Below are 18,788 nucleotides of genomic sequence, written 5' to 3'. Positions count from 1 at the left end.
CCTTCAGCCCCGCTTGAATGATTAACATTGAGCCACAGCAGAAGCACTGTGGGGCCGCTCTGCACTCTGAACCCCCGGCCTCTCGCCGGCGATCACCTGCCTCTCCCGCTTGCGTCACTAGCCACTGCAGCAAGCTGCTGCTTGCACGATCAGAAATAGCTCAGACCACCTGATGGACTTTTGGAAGAATGTCCAGGCCGCCGCCGAGAAGGCCGCCACTGCGGCAAAGGACCTAGGGAAGAAGGGCTTGGTGCGTGGGCAACCCGCAGCAACTCAGGGCGCGTCGGGCTCCCAGCTGCACACCCTTGGGCTGCAGCCCCGCTCCGCCCGCCGCCCGTCACCCGCTCGTCGCCTCTGCCTGTCGTTGGGCCCACCCCCTCCGCCGTTTGCTCCTGCAGGAGGTGGTGGAGGCCAGCGCGGAGGAGGCCAGCAAGAAGCTGAATCTCAACTTGCACGACAAGGTGGGGGCAGGGCCGCCCAAACAGGTGCCACCATCGCCTGCAGAGCTCGACGCGTTTGGCATCACGCCCGACTTTGCCGAATTTGTGCGTACAATTAACTACAGGTGAGGCAGGTGCCAGCAGCTTGCGCCGTGCAAGCAGGCTTTTGTGCAGCCGGTGGCGCATTACTGCCCACTGCAGTTCATCAACCGCTGCCCGCTGCATCCCGCATTGCAGCACCTTCCGTGACTTCCCCGCTGAGCACCTGCTCCCCGCATCAGAAGGCAGCGCGACAGGCGGCCCCGATGTCGCCAGCAGCAGCGGCGCATTCGAACTGAATGCATGGCAAGTGCGGCATGCCACGCTGGTGGTGCTGGCGCTCAAGGAGGTCAACGAACTGCGCTTTGTGCTGTGTCCAAAGTGAGTTATGCAGCCCTGTCCTCCTCTGCTGCCGCCTGCTCCAGCAGAAAACGATGCAGTGGCCCTTCCAACTGCAAGCAGTGCATGGCACCTCGGTAGGGGAGCTCACTGTGCTTGCCTGTCCCTGCTGTGCCCGCCTATCCCCGCAGGTACATGACGGATGAGCACTTTTGGCACGTCTACTTCACGCTGGCACGCAAGTATTTGCCTGAAAAGGCGTTCAGCTGGACTGCCACTGATGTGCTGCCCAGTTTTGAACCAACAGGTGAGGGACCTGCTTTAGTCAGGGCACCACAGCAGCTGCTTACCTGGAGCCGCTCAGGCAGCTGCACCTTCAAGCCGAGCATGCGTGTGGCACACACACATTGTTGCCTGCCCCTGGCTTGCGAACCAAACTCTAAGTTTGTGTCTCCGAAATGCGTCCTGCCCGCTCGCTAGCTGCAGATCAGCCGCAGGACGATCCCTTCTCATTGTCGGGGCTGGGAAACCAGCTGATGCGGCTGGGCAGTCAGCTGCAGAGTGCTACGTCAGCGGCGCGCCCTGCTGGCCTGGAGCTAACCTCTTTTAGTACCGGCACCAGCTCGAGCGGCGCTATGCAGCCAGTGCTAGGCGCAGGTGCTGCAGGCAAGGCAGCGAGCGCTAGTGCGGCGGCAGCCAAGCCGGCTCCTGCCAGCGGCATGCTCGAGGAGGATCCAGACTTGGAGGCGTACTTGCAGGTGCGGTGCATTGCCATGGATAGCTGTGCCGGCCTAAAAGCACCCCCCCCACACACACACACACACCAGCACATCCTGTGCTGGTCAGGCTCCCTGTTGCTGATTATGCCTGCTATGCGCAAGCGCAGGTTGCCATTAACACTTCGCAGCCGGGCAGCCAGGAGGGGGAGGAGGGGAGTGGGTACGACGTGGCAGTGGATGGTGAGGAGGAAGATTTAGATTTGGACTCCTATATCAACGAGCTGACGGAGGAGGTGGAGGCTGCCGCGGCAGCAGAGAACAATGCAGCGGATGATGGTGGCGGCGATGCCAAGAAAGACTGACCCTCCTGCGGCACGTACTTTGCCACCGTGACGTGCTTATGTATCATGTTTGTCCTCTAACACGTTCCGTTTACTTCTGCTTACAGTTTCATTCGTTGACAACAATGTTTTCTCTGTTAATGTTGCTCAAAATTTGGCATGCATGCAGAGGTACGCGAGGGTTGGGGGGGAAAGGGGCAGGGCAGGAGACACATACAGGGAAGGGACGAGCAGGGGCAAAGTGGAAACTGCAAGGGGCATAGCAGGTACAGGGGGAACTGGCAGTTACCGTAAGCACAGAAGCGTAAGCATGAGGCCAGCGTAAAAGTGCCCACAAGTGTCCGCTCCGCCTGCCGGACTGGCATGCAAGTGCATGGCGCATCATGGCGGGCGAACAGTCACTGGCAGTCTATTTGCAGTCCCAAGCTTAGACAACGGGCTCTGCCACTGCGTCCTCGGCTCCATCCGCTGTTGCATCGTCTACCTCCCCAACCGTGGCAGCCTCGCCTGCCGTCTTGGCCTCGACCTCCTTGCCTGCCTCGACCTCCTTGGCCGCCTCTTTCTCTGCAGCGGCTGCTGCCTTTTCCACGGCTTCGGCGGCAGCAGCTTCCTTCTCAGCTGCGATGATGGAGTCGAACTGTGAGCGGGCAGAAACAAAAAGGTTGAGGAGGCGGGGGAGATGAGGAGAGACCATCGTGCTGCTGACCCAGGGGAGGCCAGGCAGCCGCACCCTGGTGCCTGTAGGTGTGCGGCTCTCACTGCACGTTGCTACCTAACCGCACCTCGGCCGACTTGACCAGCAGCACCTCCATCTTGGGCTTTTGCCGTGGACGTGGCTCATCCTCTAGCAGCTCCAGCATCGTGCCTACACGCTTCTCGGTCGCCAGGCTGCGTGGATGAGTGGATGGCACCTCAGCAACATGACACCAGCATGGCTTCATGCAAAGCAGTGGATACTGGCATCACAGCCTTGAGTGGTCCTGCACACCCACAAGCCAACAGCGGTTCCCCAGCACAGCCTCCCAGGCTGGTGCCTGCCCGTCTGCAGCTCACCTGCGGCTCTTCAGTATCTCCGCCACCGTTACCATGCTGCTGCATGCAATGCCTAGAGCCGACAAGTGCACCTCGCCATGCTCCTGGAGGAGGCGCTGCAGGTGTGAGGAAGGGCGGCGGCAGGGATGCCGGTGACGGCATGGGTGGCCCGAACCGTGGTGCACTGCCATACGAGGCTCACAACTCTTCCATGCCGTGGGTCTGTTCCCTAGCAGCAGCTGGCTGTGCTGAGCGATGCCGCAATAAACGGCTGTAGCAGAAGCAATATCGGCAGCAGATGCCGCGAAGCAGACGTCCTGCCTGCCCGCCCAGGACCCGCCGCCGCCCCGCCCACCTTTGCCGCCGGAACATAGGAGATGGGCTTCCGGGAGGAGCTGATGAGCAGCCTGCGGTGCAGAGGGGTTGCAGGAGGGCGGGTGGCAGCGCTGGAGGCGCCCCAGAGGGGCCGATCAGAGCGCCCGTGCAGAGTCTGTGCAGCTACCTTGCTGGGTGCTGCGCCTCTGCGGTCATGCTGATGCTGTAGCTTGGGCTCGGGTTCCGCGAGACAAAGGGCCATCCGCCAAAACTTCGTGCATTGCATGGGTGGCGCCCGGCGCATGACATGATGAGGCGGCAGCCCACGCCCGATCGGCCCTCTTCGCTGCTGCATTTCCCCTCCATCCTCTCCTGGTCCCCCTCCCCCAGCAGAGACACCGCAGCAGCAGGATGGCTCCCCTTGCCAGGTGCACATCTGCGCGCAGCGCCCCCCACAGGCCCGCCCAGGCTCCCGCCCCAGCCCAGCAGCCCCCAGGGTGTCTGTTACCAAAGAACGGAGCTTCGCAGACCCCGCCCCCCGCCTGCTCCGACACCCACACTGCCCCTCGCCTTGCTGCAGCTGCTCCACCGCCAAGGTGACCGGCTCCACCGCCGTCCTGGGCGGCGCACGCGTGACCCGCCAGAATGTGAGCGCTGTGGCTGCCCCTGGCGCCAGGCCGCCGCAGCTTATCTGCAAGGCAGACCCGCCAGCGCCGCTGGCGCCAGCCCCTGCCCCAACGGTCTGCTCGCTATGGGCCCCCGTGGGAGTGGCTGCACCCCCAACTGGTGTTCCGCTCCCCTGGGGAAACCACACAGCGCTGGGCTGGGCTGGCAGCGCGGCCTCCTATCGGCGCAGCACCTCCTCTCCTCTAGCCCTCGTCGCGCTCCGGGGGACAGCAGTGCATCGCACTTGATGTTGTTCGCTCCTGCATGGGGGCAACAGTGGCCGCGTTCCCCGCCCCTGTGTTGCCTGCCGTTCCCAACTGCCTGACCGAGTGCATCCACCTTGCCCCCTCTGCTGCAGGTGAGCAATGGCGCCTTTGCCACCATGCGCCGCAGCTCCTCTAGCCAGAGGCCGTCCCAGAAGGGCCGGTGGAAGGGCATGGACGCTGGCATGGACGCGTCGGACGACCAGCAGGACATTTCTCGCGGCCGCGAGATGGTGGACAGCCTGTTCCAGGGCGGCCAGGGCATGGGCGGCACTCACAACGCGATCCTCTCCTCCCAGGACTACCTCTCCACGGTGCGGCGGCGGGCTGTGTAGCATCTGCCCCGCCTGGCGCTGCGTCTGGCAGATGGCAGCCGCAGCCGCACACGTCGGAAGCATCCAAGTGTTTGGTCTCAACCCCAGCACCCAGCCCGCCTTCCCTCCTGCCCTGCAGGCCCAGCGCAACTTCAACAACATCGAGGACGGCTTCTACATCTCGCCCGCCTTCCTGGACAAGATCTCCATCCACGTGGCCAAGAACTTCCTGGACCTGCCCAAGATCAAGGTTCCCCTCATCCTGGGCATCTGGGGTGGCAAGGGCCAGGGTGAATGAAGGGCTGGAGGGGATTGGTGTGCTGGGATGGGCTGTTGGGGGGGGGGGGGGGGCAGCTGAAAAATACCAGCGGAGGTTGCTGTGCGCAGCGCGAGAGCGCGGGCATGGGTAAACAGCAGGAAAACGGCGAAAAGCCGGGGAATGCCACGAGGTTGCCGCCTGAAAATCGAAATGTCTCTACTTTCCTCCCTTCTTTCCTCTCGCAGGCAAGACCTTCCAGTGTAACTTGGCCTACAAGAAATTGGGCATCTCCCCCATCGTCATGTCCGCCGGCGAGCTGGAGAGTGGCAATGCGGGCGAGCCCGCCAAGCTGATCCGCCAGCGCTACCGCGAGGCCTCCGACATTATCAAGAAGGGCAGGATGAGCTCCCTTTTCATCAACGACCTGGATGCCGGTGCCGGCCGCATGGGCGATGCCACCCAGTATACCGTCAACAACCAGGTGCGCTTCGGCTGCTTTACTTCGCCAACGCCGCGGTGCATTGTGGCGCCTGCTGCTGGGAGTTTGCGAGAGCAAGTGTCGAGTATTGTGTGTGGTGCGCTGGGAGCAACAGCCAGATGTGGGCCACCTTTTGGGCGTGGGGGCTGAGCTTGAGCTCAACTGAACAGTGGCAAGGGCCTCGGTGAGATTAGTTGGCGCGCATGAGATTAGTGGGCGCGCAAGTGGTGCGCTGCCGAGCTGATGCTTGCACGTTGCCGCCTTTCGCTTCTGCAGATGGTGAATGCCACGCTGATGAACATTGCGGACAACCCCACCAACGTGCAGCTGCCTGGTGAGCTGAGGGCACAGCCGTAGGCGCCAAGGCAATGCAGCATCAGTGCCGCTGCACAGCCGCCGGCGCACTTTTACTGCAGCTGCATACGGCCCATCAGCCAATGCTTGCCACCGTCTGCAGGCGTGTACAAGAACGAGGAGATTCCCCGCGTGCCCATTGTGTGCACTGGTAACGATTTCTCCACCCTGTACGCCCCGCTGATCCGCGATGGCCGCATGGAGAAGTACTATTGGAAGTGAGTTGGTGCTGGCGCTATGGCTCTTGCACGTAGTACCAGTGCGCATGGGCAGCGGCTTTGCGCAGGCTGTTGCTCCATCTGCTGCATGCTGACTAGACCTCCCCTGCTCTCTGGCTGCAGCCCCACTCGCGAGGATCGTGTTGGCGTGTGCATGGGCATCTTCCAGCACGACAATGTGGACCGCGCCGACGTGGAGACGCTGGTGGACGCCTTCCCTGGCCAGTCCATCGACTTCTTCGGCGCGCTGCGTGCCCGTGTGTATGACGACAAGGTGCGGCCCGGCCGTGGCAGTGCGGGGAAGGGGATTGAGCTCACAAGCTTGGGATGGTGTGCTTGCTCTTTTCTGTTGGCTGTCTGCTCTGGGCTCTGTCCTCGCTGACACTGGCTTGCGGCCCCCACCCTGCTTGCTGCCCAGGTGCGGGAATGGATTCAGGGCACGGGTGTGGAGAACATCGGCAAGCGCCTGGTGAACAGCCGCGAGGGCAAGGTCGAGTTCGACAAGCCCCCGGTGAGTAGGGCTCCAAATACTGTTGCATTTCACCAAGGCCAGGCCGAGGAGCAGTCTGTTTGAGCAGTCTGTTTTTCGAGGAATGGGGCCGCCGCTGCATTGGAGGAGGGACGCTGCCCGCTCCTTTGCCCCTGTCTCTCAATCGCCCCGCTGCCGGCTTTCCTCCCGCTCGCAGATGCCCCTCAGCACGCTGATGAACTACGGAAATCTGCTGGTGGAGGAGCAGGAGAACGTGAAGCGTGTGCAGCTGGCGGACGAGTACATGAGCGGCGCGGCACTGGCCGGCTCTTCGGGCAGCAGCCTGCCGGAGGGCTACAAGGCCGTGTAAAGCGAGGCCCGGCAGCATCGTTCGCTGGCTGGCAGTGGGGGCGGGCAAAAGGCCGGCGGCGGCCCAAGCACCGTCTCCCCCTCCCCTGCCGACTGACTGTACATTTCCGGGCAGGGTCATTCCTTGCTTGGTGGGCTCTCCTCGGCTTTCTGGCACCCTTCTGATGCCCACCTTGCCCTCTCCACCACCCCTGCACACTGCCCCCCACCCTCTTTCCCAGCATGGGCCACACCAACGTATGCACTGCATGGCGTGTGGTGCAGCAGCAGCAGCACTTGCAGCTTTCACCTTTTTTTTTCGCCAGCGCCGCATTTTTTGCACCGAGAACCGGTTTCATTGTTGCACCGAGACGAAGTCGTGAGGTCCTAGTTCATTTGTTTCATTACGCCGCCTATCTCATTCTTCCACCACAACAAATGCAAGGAATGCTCATGATGGAGAGAACAAAGCGCAGCACTAAGGCCCCTGCTGGGCGCGGGAACAGCACGAGTTGGTGGGGCACAGCAGGCGGCGCACAGTAGAAAAGCCTGTTTTACCACTTAATCTGCGTGGCCCGTCCTGCAGGATCCCACGCAACGTAAGCCACGAAACAGCTCGTCAGGCCTCCGGCAGGCAAGTGTAGCGAAGCCTCAGACGGGTGTTTGCCTGCGCGTAGGGCAGGGAGCGCCTCCGGAGTGCTGAGCATTGCATGCGTTGCATTTTGGGTGCCTGCGCCGATGCTGCGCCGATGCTGTGCACTGGGCAGCTTGAACGGAATCGGGCGGTCCACCCGCCCGCCCGCCCGTGCTGGCAGGCGCCCACGCTGCACGGAAAGGGCGCAGCGCTGGCATGCGTGATGGTGCTGCACGACTGATTGCCTATGCCCCTGCAGAAGAAGTCTGACAATTCCCTGTTGACTACCCTCTGACCTCCCCACTTGCGGACAGGAGAGACGCACATCCAGGATGCGGCACGCTAATTCAGCGCTGCCCCGCTTGGTTGAGAATACAGCGCTGCCCCGCTTGGTTGAGAAGCAACAGCAGCAACAGCAGCAACAGCAGCAGCAACAGAAGCAGCAACAGCAGCAGGAGTTTGCTCACGCGGAGCAGGCTGACGGCGCAACCTCCTCAATTCAGCGGTTGGCCCCCCGCAGGAAACGCCTTGGTGCAGTCGCTCTGCTGGGCCCTGCAGTAGATACCAGGCCAAACAAGCAGTCGCGGGATGCGCACTGTCTCCACCTGCAGCAAGTAGGAGAGGAGGAGGAGGAGGTAGAATACAGTCATACAGGGCGGGGGGGCATGGCTTCCGAGCACGCGAATCTGTTTCAGCAGCCGCCTGTGCCTCTCGAGGGTATTTGTTGCGACCTTCCGTCAGGTGAAGCCAGTGTGATATATATATATATATATATGCAGCGGTTGCTTCGCTTGTGTTGACCCATTCCTGCGCCTGCTCACCAAAACTCAGGCAGCACAGTGCATTTACGCCTCAGTGTTGACGTGGCCCACTTCATCCCTGCCACTTCATTCCTGCCACTTCATTCCTGCCCTCTGCAGCCGGACCTGAGCTGCCAGTGCAGCCCGCAGAGCCGCTGACTCCCCAGGCGTTGGAGGTGCTGGCAGAGAAGGATGCTGCACTGTATGACCAGCACCTGCGCATTATGCGTTTCGATGATGCGCTGGCAGAGGTAGCCAGCAGACGTGGGCTGCTGATGCGCTTCCACATCAAGTCCAGCCGGACCCATCACGTGCAGGTAGGTTGATGTGGAGGGGCAGGCAGTAGAGCAGATTTGGCAGCAAGGCCAGTGATCATGACAAGCACATGGTACTTATCCTGCTCTTGCGCAGCCAGACTTGGTGGTGGAGGCACCCGAGTGCATGACGGTTGAGTACCTGAAGCGTAGAGTTGTCAAGGCCAAGCTGCAACGTGGTGACAAGGTGCAGCAGGGGCTTGGTCAGCACAAATGTTTGAAGGGCAGACATGGCAGCGCACCAGCGTGACAATAAAGCTGCACCGTGCTGCATTGCCATGTTCCCTATCTGCAGCTGATGAGCACCACGCGCTTCCTGCTGCGCAAGCGGTTTGCCGGTGCCAGCGGTGGTGAGGTGGCTCATGGAATGGAGGAACTGCCCTCAGCCACCCCTGCTGGCGATGAGGTCTTCTTGTTCCACCTGGGCTACCGTGCCCCTGGGCCCTACGAACTCTACATCGCCACGGCGGCACAGGTGATGCGCTAGTACCGAAGCACCAGTGAGACAATAAAAAAGGGGGTGGTACAAACTTGGGAGTGCGGGCATCTAATCCCTGGCCGTTGAAGCACTGCAGACCAGCGACCTGGAGCAGCAGGAGGCGATGCTGGCCAGCCTGAAGACTCATGCGCAGAAGCAGCAGCAGAACTGGCAGCAGGCAGCTGCCACCAGCATGGCCGCCCAACCTGCCGAGGTGGTGGGTGCACGGTTGAGCTATCAGGCCCTGCTAGAAGCACCGCCCGCCCTCTCAGCTCAACAGGGACAGTTGCGCAGCAGTTCGTGCACTGTCCAGGTGTGCACAGAACGCGTGCTGCAAGCTGCACAGTGGCCACTGGGATGCATCCGTTGCTACATTGCATGTCTAGCTGCACAGAGGCGAATGTGCAGACTGCCCAGCACGGGCAGTTGCCACTGACTATTGGCTGCATTTTCCCTGCTGTCCGTGTTACAGGTGGACAGCAGGGAGGATGCACGTGTCCAGGGCCCAGTAGTACAGGCAGCACAGGCAACGGCGGCTGCTGCCAGCAACAATTTGGGCAGCAGAGAGGAGCGGCGAGGGGAGCGGCTACAGCGCAGGCAGCTTGGACGATGGGCTGCTGATGAAGTGGCAGCGTTGATTGAGGGTGTGCAAGTGCACGGCACCCAATGGTCTGTTATCTACGAGGCTTATGTCCTCGCGGGTCGCATCAACCCGGGGCGCACACAGGTATAGGATGGGGCAGGGTGTCAAGTGGCGGACACTGGGGGTTGTCTGGTTGTGTTTACTGTTGCCAGCCTGCTGCCCAGGCCGCTGCTGCGCTACCAACCTGCCCGCTTGCAAGGTGGATTGCAAAGATAAGTGGAGAAACATTGTGAAGCTGGCGTGCGCGGGGAAGCAGGCGCGCTCCGCCGACCTCACTGGTGAGCAGTCTGTTGGGTAGGCATCCAACCTCTGCTCCATTTGTAGCTGCATGAGCAGCATGGCTCTGCCAGAAAGTGCATGTTGAAAACAGTATACAATGTCAATGTTCCCATCCTGCTGCATGTGCAGAGGAGCAGCGGCAGATTGTGAGCAGCATTGTTTTTCGCTCAAATGGCGCAGTCAACAGCACCCCTGCCAGCCAGACTGCTCCTGGCGACAGCCCACCCCAGCAGCAGCAGTAACAGCCACAGGGCGGATACCTTGCCTCTCATGTTAGCAGAGGAGGGGCGGGCGGCAGAGCCATGCCACATGTCTGCGCAGCAGGGAATGAGTGGTGCACTATTGCTGTGGCTTGAGCTGATGGATGAGTCTGCGTCAGAGCAGCAGAAGGCCCAACGCTCTCGCCTAGTGGTAGACCCAACACCCTCCATTAGTAGTGGACAAAAGCTCTACATGGCAGCTCATTTGTAAACGAATTTGATCCACAACCAGAGACGTGCGATTTAAGGAATAGCAGGTGGCATGGTACCAGAGGCTGTGGTGCAATACTGTCAGCAGTGTTGGAGGGCGGGGCAGGACCCAAGGCAAGAGCAAAACAAGTGAAGAAAGTTGGGAATGCGTTCAATCACCCCGAAATCAGTGTAGCGGGCGTCGTCGAGCATTGCTGCTGCCGCTATCTGGTGCTGCTGCACCTTGGCTGTTGTTCATTGTGAGCCAGCGCATGAAAAAGTCATACGCTGCAAAGGTGACTGCCGCGCTGGGTGCAGCCTTGAGGATGGAGGGCATGGCGCCTTTGAATAAGCCTGGCATCCCCTCCTTCATTGCAATGTCGCGCACCACCTGCCGCAGGGTGCGCACCGCCTCGGGCGCCACGCGCTGCAGCCAGGCATGTGGTGGTGGTGGTGTGTGTGTGTGGGGGGGGGGGGGATCCGGTTTGTGTGTATGTCCGGGGCTCAAGTGGCGCAGAAAAGGCACTGTTGAGCTGGTGGGGGCTGCAGCTAGCTGAAGCGAGCAAAATGCTGCATGCTTCCAGCGAACCCCATTTCCAAGTGCACCTGGCCATACCGCGTTGACCGCTGCAGCCCCGCCACTTGAAACCGCTTCTTGGCCACATCCAGCGGGTGCGTGCCCAGCTTAGCCAGCATGCCCGCAGCCATCCCGCACACGAATGCCTGCATGCTGCTGGGAGGGTCGCCGGCGTGTGCCGGATCCAGTTGGGCCTGCAAGAAAGGAGGGACACAGTGTGGGAACGCAGCTGGGCCGCCTTTTCGATGTTGAACAAAAACATGTTGGAACAAAGCTGGTAGCGGACCTAGCCAACCCACGTACCCGTATGCGGTCGTAGGTGTTGTTGAAGGCGTCATACAGGCCAAACTGCAACGCCGCGTAGGGCATGATTTCCAGCACAGTGACGCCAAGCCCACGGTACAGCCCCCGGACTCCATTTGACCTCACAATTCCGCGTGCTGCACAGGCAGCAAGCAGCTTCAGGACAGTGCATCACCCACCAGTGCTGCCGCCATGGCACTTGATGTGCCTGGCCACGACAGCCAACCGGCTGCTCGGCTACCCTGGCCTGCCGGCCGGGCACCGCTTCTGTGTCGCTGCTCAGGCACCTGCTTCCGTCATGGATGCGTACACGGGCGGCTCGCCCTGTGCTGCGAGCGTAGTGCGCAGCAGGTCGAATGGGTAGCTGGCCATGGTGGCAGCCGCCCCCGCCACCGCCCCGCTCACAAACGGAACTGCGCTCTGCCAGTGTGGACTGTCCTGCAGCCCAGCCTGGCGTGCCAGGTGCTTGCACTGTTGCAGCGCCACGAACTGGACGGCAGTGTAGGGCACCGTCAGCAGCTGGCCCGGCACCGTGCCGCGCCACAGGCCCTGCACCTCGGGCGGAAGGGGGTTGGCCAGGCGATTCATTGGGCGGGGAAAAATGCAGCAACTGACCCACTCAATCAACTAACAGACAGGAACGGCGGCGCCACGGCATGACCTGGGCCAAGCGGCACGGGCAGCGGCGGCGCACAGGCGGAGGGCTGTGGCTGGCTGCCCCAAGCACCTTCCTCACACCTTGATCCCCTCCTCCTTGACAATTGTGACCAAGGCCTGCCTCATGCTGGTGTAGTGCGCGGTCTGTGCGCCCGCGGCGATCGGCTCCAATTGCACTTGCAGCCTGATCTTCAACACGTCCAGCGGCCCCACCACAAAGCGCGCCACCGCGCCCGCCAGGGCACCTGCGCAAGCTGTCAGTGCAGCGTGTGCCTCCAGTGGCGCCAGTGACTGCTGTTCATCGGGATCGGGTTCCCGGCCCTTCTTCTTGCGCCTACTCATTGGCAAGAGAGCCGCAGAGTCTAAAAGTCTAAACTGCAAGGGGGCGTTTCAAGGGCCACCTGTGCCCAGCCGGGGGCCTATAGATTGTCTTGGGTAATCTATTGCATCTGAATTAATTAATGTTCAGCTACGCGTCACGCCACGTGGCAAGCCCGAAAAATGCAATGCTAATAACGCAGGGAGGAACCCGCAGAATATCGCGATACCTCCCGAATGCTGCCGCCTGCTAATTGGAATTCGTTTTCGGCCGTCCAAGGTCCACCCGCACCCAAGTCCGGTGCAGGCAGCCGTGACGGACGGTAGGGGTGCCTAACCCAGATCGGAACTGCTTGAAGGCATCAGGCAGCAAAGACGCTGGCTGCTGCATCTCGCGGCAGGTAGGGGGCTGGGCGGCGCTGGCCAGCACCTACGACACATCAAAGCACCTCCACTGCCTCAAGCCTGTGACGTGTTGCTGGCGGGTCTCATTGATGGATCCTGCTGCAGAGATCGGCCCCCATGCACCACTCCGGTTGAAGAGAGCCGCCCCTCCGAGGGATGCCTTCCGTGCAGCTCTGGGGCCGGCGCTGGCACTTTTCAACCGATATCGTAGCTGTCCCGGCCCTGATGTCCGCCTTTTTTCATGTTGCATGGATCGTCATACTGCTGACCTGGGCGGGAGTCACCGGCGCCTGGCCCGGGCGCTGCTCCAGCAGCGGCGGGGTGCAGTACTTGGTCCTTGGCGGCGGCCTTCTGGGCTCTTTTGCTGTCAACCTGGCTGTGGATGTGCTCTTGGTGTACCACAGCCTGCAGGGCGCCCCGTTTGAGGCCAGTAAGCGGCGCTGGGTGGTGCCGCTGCTGTACACGGCCACAGGGCCGCTGGTGTGTACACTAGGCTTTACAGGTGCGCTTTCAACGTGGCATGCAGCAGGATACGCAGGCCCCCCACGTCACTTCTGCGTTGAGCCTCAAACTGTGCAGTGTTCGGCACGCATGTGTGCACACACCTGGAGCCCGACTGCTGGCCAATAGACCAACGCAATGCAGGTGAGCCGCAGCAGTGCGGAGTTGTCAGTCAATCTGCTGCGCCGGAGAGACCCCACTGCTGCTCCCTGCAGTTACCAACCTGGCCCAGGCCCTGGTCTTTTCGACGTGGGGATTCCTGGCTATCGCTGTTATTGGCATAGCGGTGACATACAACATGTGAGTTGCATGTTTGGCCACGGGTACAGGGCCTGCTGAAGTGGGGATTGTTGGCCGCCGCCAACAGGGGCCAGCAGTATGCCTGGCCACACTACCTGCCATCGGTTGCCCTGTCGTACAGGTACCCGCAGCACCATGACCTGAGCAGCTGGGAGGCCCGCTGCAAATGCCTCGCGGCCATGCTCTGCTGTAAGGCAAACATCACTCGGCGCCCAGACGGCAAGCGCGCACCACTGACCAACATCGCGGAGCTGACGGCGGGTGCGGCAGAGGACGGTTTGCATACGGTCACTGCGTCAGTTCAATCGATGTTTAACTTGCCTAATGCAAGGCACCAGGGTATGATTCCCATCCTCCGCCTGCAGGTCTCCTCTCTCACTGCGACTTGGACGCGACGGATATAACCGTGGGCCTGTTCCTGGCAGCGGCAGCACAGAAACGCCGCCGCCGCCTGCGTGTTGCCAAGGCGTTGCTGCCTGTCTACCGGGCGCTGCGCAGCACGGCAGGTAGCAGCGCAGCCGACGAGCGTTCGCAGACCGAGGATGAAGGTGATTGCGCTGCCACATCATGCGCCCAGCTGCCTCCAGTGCCGGCCTGGCACTAATCAGTTTTGCATCGTGCTGGTGCAGACCACGGCAGCGAGGAGGATGCTGGAAGCACGGCCTCCTCGATCAACGATGTGCCAGCAGATAGGGAGCTAGATCACATGATTGCTGCCCAGCAGCGATTGTCGCATGAGCGCCAGCAGGAGGACAGCACAGTGCTAGACCGCGCGAGTACTCTGCAAGGGCCAGGCGACGCAGGTGGGCGCCAGCCTGTAAGGATTCCGCAGAGGCAGGCCAAGGCGGTCAGCTGGGCGAGGGAGCTCTCTGAGCTGGCGACCACACGACCGGGGAAGGACACGGAGGCAGACCGGATGGATCCCGACTTGGGTGGCATCAGCCTGCCGCAACCAGCGCAGTGGCAGGTGCAGCACCAGCAGTATCACACGGCGGGGCGGGAGACCACGTTTCAAGCTGTGGCAGAGAGTGCCGGCAGCCTGCCGCTGACCGAAGGCAATGTGGCCGTGCTGGACCGGCGCCTGGCCTTGATGGAGGAAGGCAGTCACCAGCACACAGAACAGGCACACTGCTCAGGCTTTCTAGCTTCTGCATCTGGGCGGGCTGCCTCAGTAGTGACATAGTATTATACCAGGCCTTGAACATTTCAATAAGGATGCTGCTGCCCATGCCTTGGCTTGCAGGGAGCTATTCGATCGGCAGCGGAGCTGGTGGCGGGGGATCTGTTGGCTGATCTGCCCGCTGGCCTGCCAGACCAGGTGAGCCGCAGTGGGACTGACTTGCTCTCACACTGACTTGCTCGCATATGTGCACTGCTGGCGCGCCGCGTGCCCCATCCTGAACACCTGCAGCATGCGGAGATTCTGGATCGGTTGGCGGGGGCAATCGAGGAAGAGATTGTTCAGGCCGAGGGCGGCGGGCAGCAGGCGTCGTCGGAGGCCGTACTGGTCAAGGTGCGGCTTCAGGGCTGCGCGCTTTGTATCAAGAGGCCAGGTGGCTCCACTGGGCTCTGCGCTGCTGCTGTCGACCCTGGTCCATGTTGCACCTGCAGGAGGAGAGCCTGGACCTGTCTGCCCTGCAGGTGGATCCCGATGCGCCCAGCATCTGGTTCAGCACTGCCAGCAGCCGCCAAGTGGGGACCCTGGACGGCATGAGCAGCAGGGGCAGCAGGCTGAGCGGGCAAGGCAAGGCAGGGGGCACGCAACGTGGGGAACAAGCAGCTGCTGGGACGCTGGCGGCGCAGTCTCCCTTCTACTCTGCCGGCGGCGGGAGCCGCGACTCCAGTGACAGCGCAGCGGCATCCGAGGTTGTGGCAGAGCCTGCAGATGGCGTGATGCAAGGTCTGGCCGTGGAGGCAGCCACTGCGGTCGTCACAGGAGGCGAGGGCCACAGACTCGCGCCTGACAGCTGCATGCCACCCACCGCTGCGGCAGATGCCATTCCGCCGCCGGCCGATGCAGCCGCAGCCGCTGCTGTGGCAGAGGTGTCAGCAGCGACAGCGGGCAGCAGGGCTATCAGTCCCTCCAGCGAAGTAACAACATCCATTTTGCAAAAGCAAATAACGCTTCGATTTCCGGTTGTTATCACTCCCTCAGGCAAGGCTGCTGGCGGGGGTGCATTGCATCACATGTGCAGCAGGCAGCCTGCCCATAGCTGTCCGCACTGATCTTGATTGCGCTCCAAATCATAGAGCATGTGGAAGACTTTCGAGGAGTGCTTTCTCCCACCATCCTGGCCGACATCTATGCGGGTGTGTCATGCAAGCGGTAGTGCATTCCAGGCCAGGCAAACCGTGCCTTCCAGTGCCCAAGCTTGGCTTCCGGTGCTCTTGGTGCTGCATCGCAGGTCGGCACACCAAGGTGCCCTCGTCTGTGCTCAAGGAGGCCATTTACTGCTTAAAGTACTCATACGCTGGTGAGTGGGGCTATCATCACTCCACATGTCGCCAAACGTTCGATGCTGAGGCCGGCAGCGTTTCTCTGTGCGTGCAGTGTACAGCCTGCAGCCCAAGATTGAGGCGCCCTCCAGCGGGCTGGACGTAGCCAGCTGCGCGTGCTGTGGTCGGCCGACAGATCCGCAGCAGGCAGGACTGGGCGGCGACGTATTGGTGCAAGGCTGGCACACAGAAGACTGCGGGCGGTTGTCCCAGCACTGCGCCTTGACGAGGAACACATCCTGCCGCTGCAGGTGGTGTTAAATGCAATGAGGGAGCTGGAGGAATTAGAGGAAGAAGGGTGAGCATGCTGCTGGTTGGAGCGGCACGCAAGAACAGTCTGCATCCCCGGCACAATGACAGTTCATCCCCGCCCTTCTGCAGCTCCGTTGAGATTTTGATGGTAAACTGCAGCAACCGCGTGCTGGCGCACCTGCCCTACATGGTGGTCGCCGATCATGGTCGGCGAGCAGTGGTGCTGGCTATACGGTGCGAGGAGGCAGGCAGCGAGCCTGTGACACTCTGCTTCCCCCTCTGTGCAGCAGCCTTCCCACCGGCTGGGGTCAAAGCTCACAGGAAATTGGCTCCCCTTGCTGTTGTGGACAAGTTGCAGGGGCACCATCAGCATCGCTGACCTCGTGACGGATGCCGTGGTCTATCCCGAGCCGTTGGATTCGTTTCTGCCGCAGGAAATCAAAGAGGCAAGCGCAGGTGGAGTTGTCCTGCACACTGGAGCCCTGCTTTTGAAGGCCCGCCTGCCGCTGTGCAGGAGCTATCAGAGCCGGCGTTTGCGCATGCCGGCATGGTTGCCGCAGCCAAGGCAATCTTCGAGGACATGTTGCAGCGGGACATTTTGCCGCAGGTGAGTATATCATACATCCACCGGCTTGTGGAGACAGTGGATGGCCTACAACGGCTTCCTCTGTGTGCTCCCTGCCAGCTGCCAGATGTCAGCCCCGCTTTCATCCCTGTTGCATCCTGCTGCTGTCCAGTTGGTGAGAGACGAAGCGATGGCCGACTTCACGGCGCCTGAGCAGCAGGAGGCACGGCGGGATGGCTTGGCACACCCGCAGCGTGCCTCGCAATATGATGCTGATGCAGGCAGCTGTGCTCCTGGAGCGGAGCAGTACATGATCACCGGCCACAGCGTCAGTGGTGGGGACGGTGGCAGCAATGGCCCCGTTCGCAGGGAGAGGGCTGGCCCATCAGGGGATGCACTGGAGCAAAGCCAGCAGCAGGACCAGCAGCCTGGAGTGCAAGGGCGGCAGCGTCTGCAGGGGGCCGGCAGCGAGCAGTCACCAGGGAGGCAGGTGGGCGAGATCATGCGGCATTTGATAGAAGATGAGGGTTGGCAGTTCATCGTGGAAGGCCACAGGTGGGACAGAGTGTGTTTTGCCAAAGTCTCTCCTGTCAATGTTTATGCCCGCCACATGGAACAAGCATGGGACTTGCGCAGCCTGCAGTTTGGGCGCAGGCGCAGCGGCGCTGATCTCGCTGAAGCTGCTCGAGACCTACCCCGGTCTCAAGTGTCTTGCCTATAGCTGCCCTGGTCTGGTCAGCAAGAACCTCGCCCATGCCATGAGCCGCTTCTGCACCACAGGCAAGTATGCCACCTGGGCGACGAGTGCACTAGGAAGGCCGACGCGCAGTGGCGCTGGGAGATGCCCACCTGCTTTTGCGAAACATGCTGCGTCTGCGCTCATCAATGCAGTGGTGTGTGGCAAGGATGCAGTTCCCAGGAGCACTGTTGCGAATTTGGCGCGACTGATGGATGAGGTGGTGACGGCGCTGGCGCGCTGCAGGCAGCCCAAGCTGCAGGTGCGGGAAGTATCGCATGGTGCCCCCCCCCCCCCCCCGACCAACAGGCCAGTTCTGCTGGTCCGTGCTGCTGGTCCATGCTGCAGGTTCTGCTATCCATGTTCTTCCCGCGCTGGCGCATGCACAAGGCCCGCCTCTCCGAACTGTTCCACAGCTACCAAACCATTCCGGACGAGCCTCGCGAGGTGCTGCACCGGTACTACGAGAGCAGGTCGGCCGCTAAACTCCAATGCTGCTCCTGGGCTGCACTCTCGAGAGGCGGGCATGCCTTGGATCCCCCTTGTTGTCGCATGCTGCAGGGCACGTATCGGCCAGCCGCTCAGCATGTACCCCCCAGGGCGACTGCTGTTTTTGCGGCCCATCAAGACGCGCCAGCACAAGGAGTTCGACGCAGTGTGGATCACTCCACAAGATCTTGTTGGTGAGAAGCCAGCAGCAGGCTCTGTGGACACCAGGACACCAGGCAGCTTCATGGAGTAGTAGTTAGCTTGGGCAAACAAATGATGCACTGAACCATTGCAGCGGAGGGCCTCCTCATCTCGCCCAACATGCTGCGCGACCACCTGTGCTCCCAAGTGTACGAGTCGCTGACGGCAGCAGCAGCGCACGCGGAGCAGCTGGAGAGCGGGGCAGGCAGCCCAGAGCTGGTGGACGAGGTGGGCGCACACCGCCGAGCCACCGCTGCCCCTGCCTCCCCTGACAAACAGCCGAAGCGCCCGGCAAGGGTGCGACGCCAGCAGGGCCTCCAAGCAGGGCGCGCAGGCAGCCTTCAGCAGGTGCTGATCGAGGCATCCTGACCGTGCATCACCGGTGGCGCCGGCGCCAGCGCTGGCGCCGGCGTTTCGCCGGCTTGACCCACGCCCCCAGAGCACTGATATGCGCCCGCTTTACCACACCTGTTCTGCATGCCTTCTTCAGCCCATTCGTTTGTAATGGCCCAATGGCTTGCGGCAGGGAAGTGGCCCTGAATGCTGCGCCCGCCAGCTACCTCGCCATCAACCGGCAGAACAACAACAATTGGACTGATCTCAGCCATTTCAGCATGTTGGTTCGGTGTCTCTTTGCTAGGCACGGGCTTTCCACAGTTCTATATTTTCAATCTCAGCCAAACTCCAATTGTCAATCAGCCGCACGTTGCCGAACCGAGCGGCGACGCGATGAGCACGTGCCTCTCTCGCACATCCCCTGCCAGAGGCTCGCAGCGTGTGGGCATCCCACCACTTCA

At 61.7% G+C, this 18,788-nt stretch overlaps 6 protein-coding genes across 6 annotated transcripts; 4 read left to right on the top strand and 2 right to left on the bottom strand.

The window, feature by feature from the left end:
• Positions 1–172: 172 nt before the first annotated feature.
• CHLNCDRAFT_133492 (hypothetical protein) lies at positions 173–1,899 on the top strand (the record flags this gene model as incomplete). The annotated part of the gene is made up of 6 exons (XM_005852166.1): positions 173–250; positions 399–565; positions 678–860; positions 1,010–1,125; positions 1,305–1,576; positions 1,705–1,899. 6 exons carry the CDS (start codon positions 173–175, stop codon positions 1,897–1,899), a joined length of 1,011 nt encoding a protein of 336 aa, XP_005852228.1.
• A 406-nt stretch (positions 1,900–2,305) lies between these two features.
• CHLNCDRAFT_133491 (hypothetical protein) lies at positions 2,306–3,441 on the bottom strand (the record flags this gene model as incomplete). The annotated part of the gene is made up of 5 exons (XM_005851831.1): positions 2,306–2,515; positions 2,661–2,766; positions 2,932–3,026; positions 3,266–3,317; positions 3,413–3,441. The coding sequence occupies 5 exons, from the start codon at positions 3,439–3,441 to the stop codon at positions 2,306–2,308; spliced, it is 492 nt and encodes a 163-aa protein (XP_005851893.1).
• Positions 3,442–3,636: 195 nt separating this feature from the next.
• On the top strand, positions 3,637–6,616 carry CHLNCDRAFT_133490 (hypothetical protein; the record flags this gene model as incomplete). The annotated part of the gene is made up of 10 exons (XM_005852165.1): positions 3,637–3,653; positions 3,806–3,872; positions 4,250–4,468; positions 4,608–4,758; positions 4,973–5,208; positions 5,482–5,539; positions 5,663–5,777; positions 5,901–6,051; positions 6,196–6,288; positions 6,464–6,616. 10 exons carry the CDS (start codon positions 3,637–3,639, stop codon positions 6,614–6,616), a joined length of 1,260 nt encoding a protein of 419 aa, XP_005852227.1.
• Positions 6,617–7,893: 1,277 nt separating this feature from the next.
• Positions 7,894–9,984, top strand: CHLNCDRAFT_133489 (hypothetical protein; the record flags this gene model as incomplete). The annotated part of the gene is made up of 7 exons (XM_005852164.1): positions 7,894–7,945; positions 8,149–8,345; positions 8,440–8,529; positions 8,638–8,817; positions 8,918–9,037; positions 9,663–9,741; positions 9,872–9,984. 7 exons carry the CDS (start codon positions 7,894–7,896, stop codon positions 9,982–9,984), a joined length of 831 nt encoding a protein of 276 aa, XP_005852226.1.
• Positions 9,985–10,378: 394 nt separating this feature from the next.
• CHLNCDRAFT_18725 (hypothetical protein) lies at positions 10,379–12,070 on the bottom strand (the record flags this gene model as incomplete). The annotated part of the gene is made up of 5 exons (XM_005851830.1): positions 10,379–10,618; positions 10,798–10,962; positions 11,072–11,208; positions 11,359–11,620; positions 11,810–12,070. 5 exons carry the CDS (start codon positions 12,068–12,070, stop codon positions 10,379–10,381), a joined length of 1,065 nt encoding a protein of 354 aa, XP_005851892.1.
• Positions 12,071–12,676: 606 nt separating this feature from the next.
• CHLNCDRAFT_56577 (expressed protein) lies at positions 12,677–17,480 on the top strand (the record flags this gene model as incomplete). Its single annotated transcript, XM_005852163.1, has 16 exons — positions 12,677–12,953; positions 13,168–13,252; positions 13,374–13,513; positions 13,618–13,800; positions 13,882–14,099; positions 14,496–14,570; positions 14,664–14,765; positions 14,864–15,017; positions 15,658–15,726; positions 15,804–15,999; positions 16,130–16,234; positions 16,359–16,446; positions 16,515–16,607; positions 16,738–17,120; positions 17,209–17,345; positions 17,457–17,480. Coding segments are annotated over 16 exons (2,328 nt in total), but the record flags the coding sequence as incomplete, so codon positions are not given.
• Positions 17,481–18,788: the final 1,308 nt, after the last annotated feature.

The sequence above is a fragment of the Chlorella variabilis genome (genome assembly GCF_000147415.1).
Source record: "Chlorella variabilis unplaced genomic scaffold CHLNCscaffold_1, whole genome shotgun sequence".
In the NCBI taxonomy this organism is placed as follows: Eukaryota; Viridiplantae; Chlorophyta; class Trebouxiophyceae; order Chlorellales; family Chlorellaceae; genus Chlorella; species Chlorella variabilis.
Note: the sequence above shows the minus strand (reverse complement) of the source record. Positions and strands in the feature narration are given on the sequence as shown.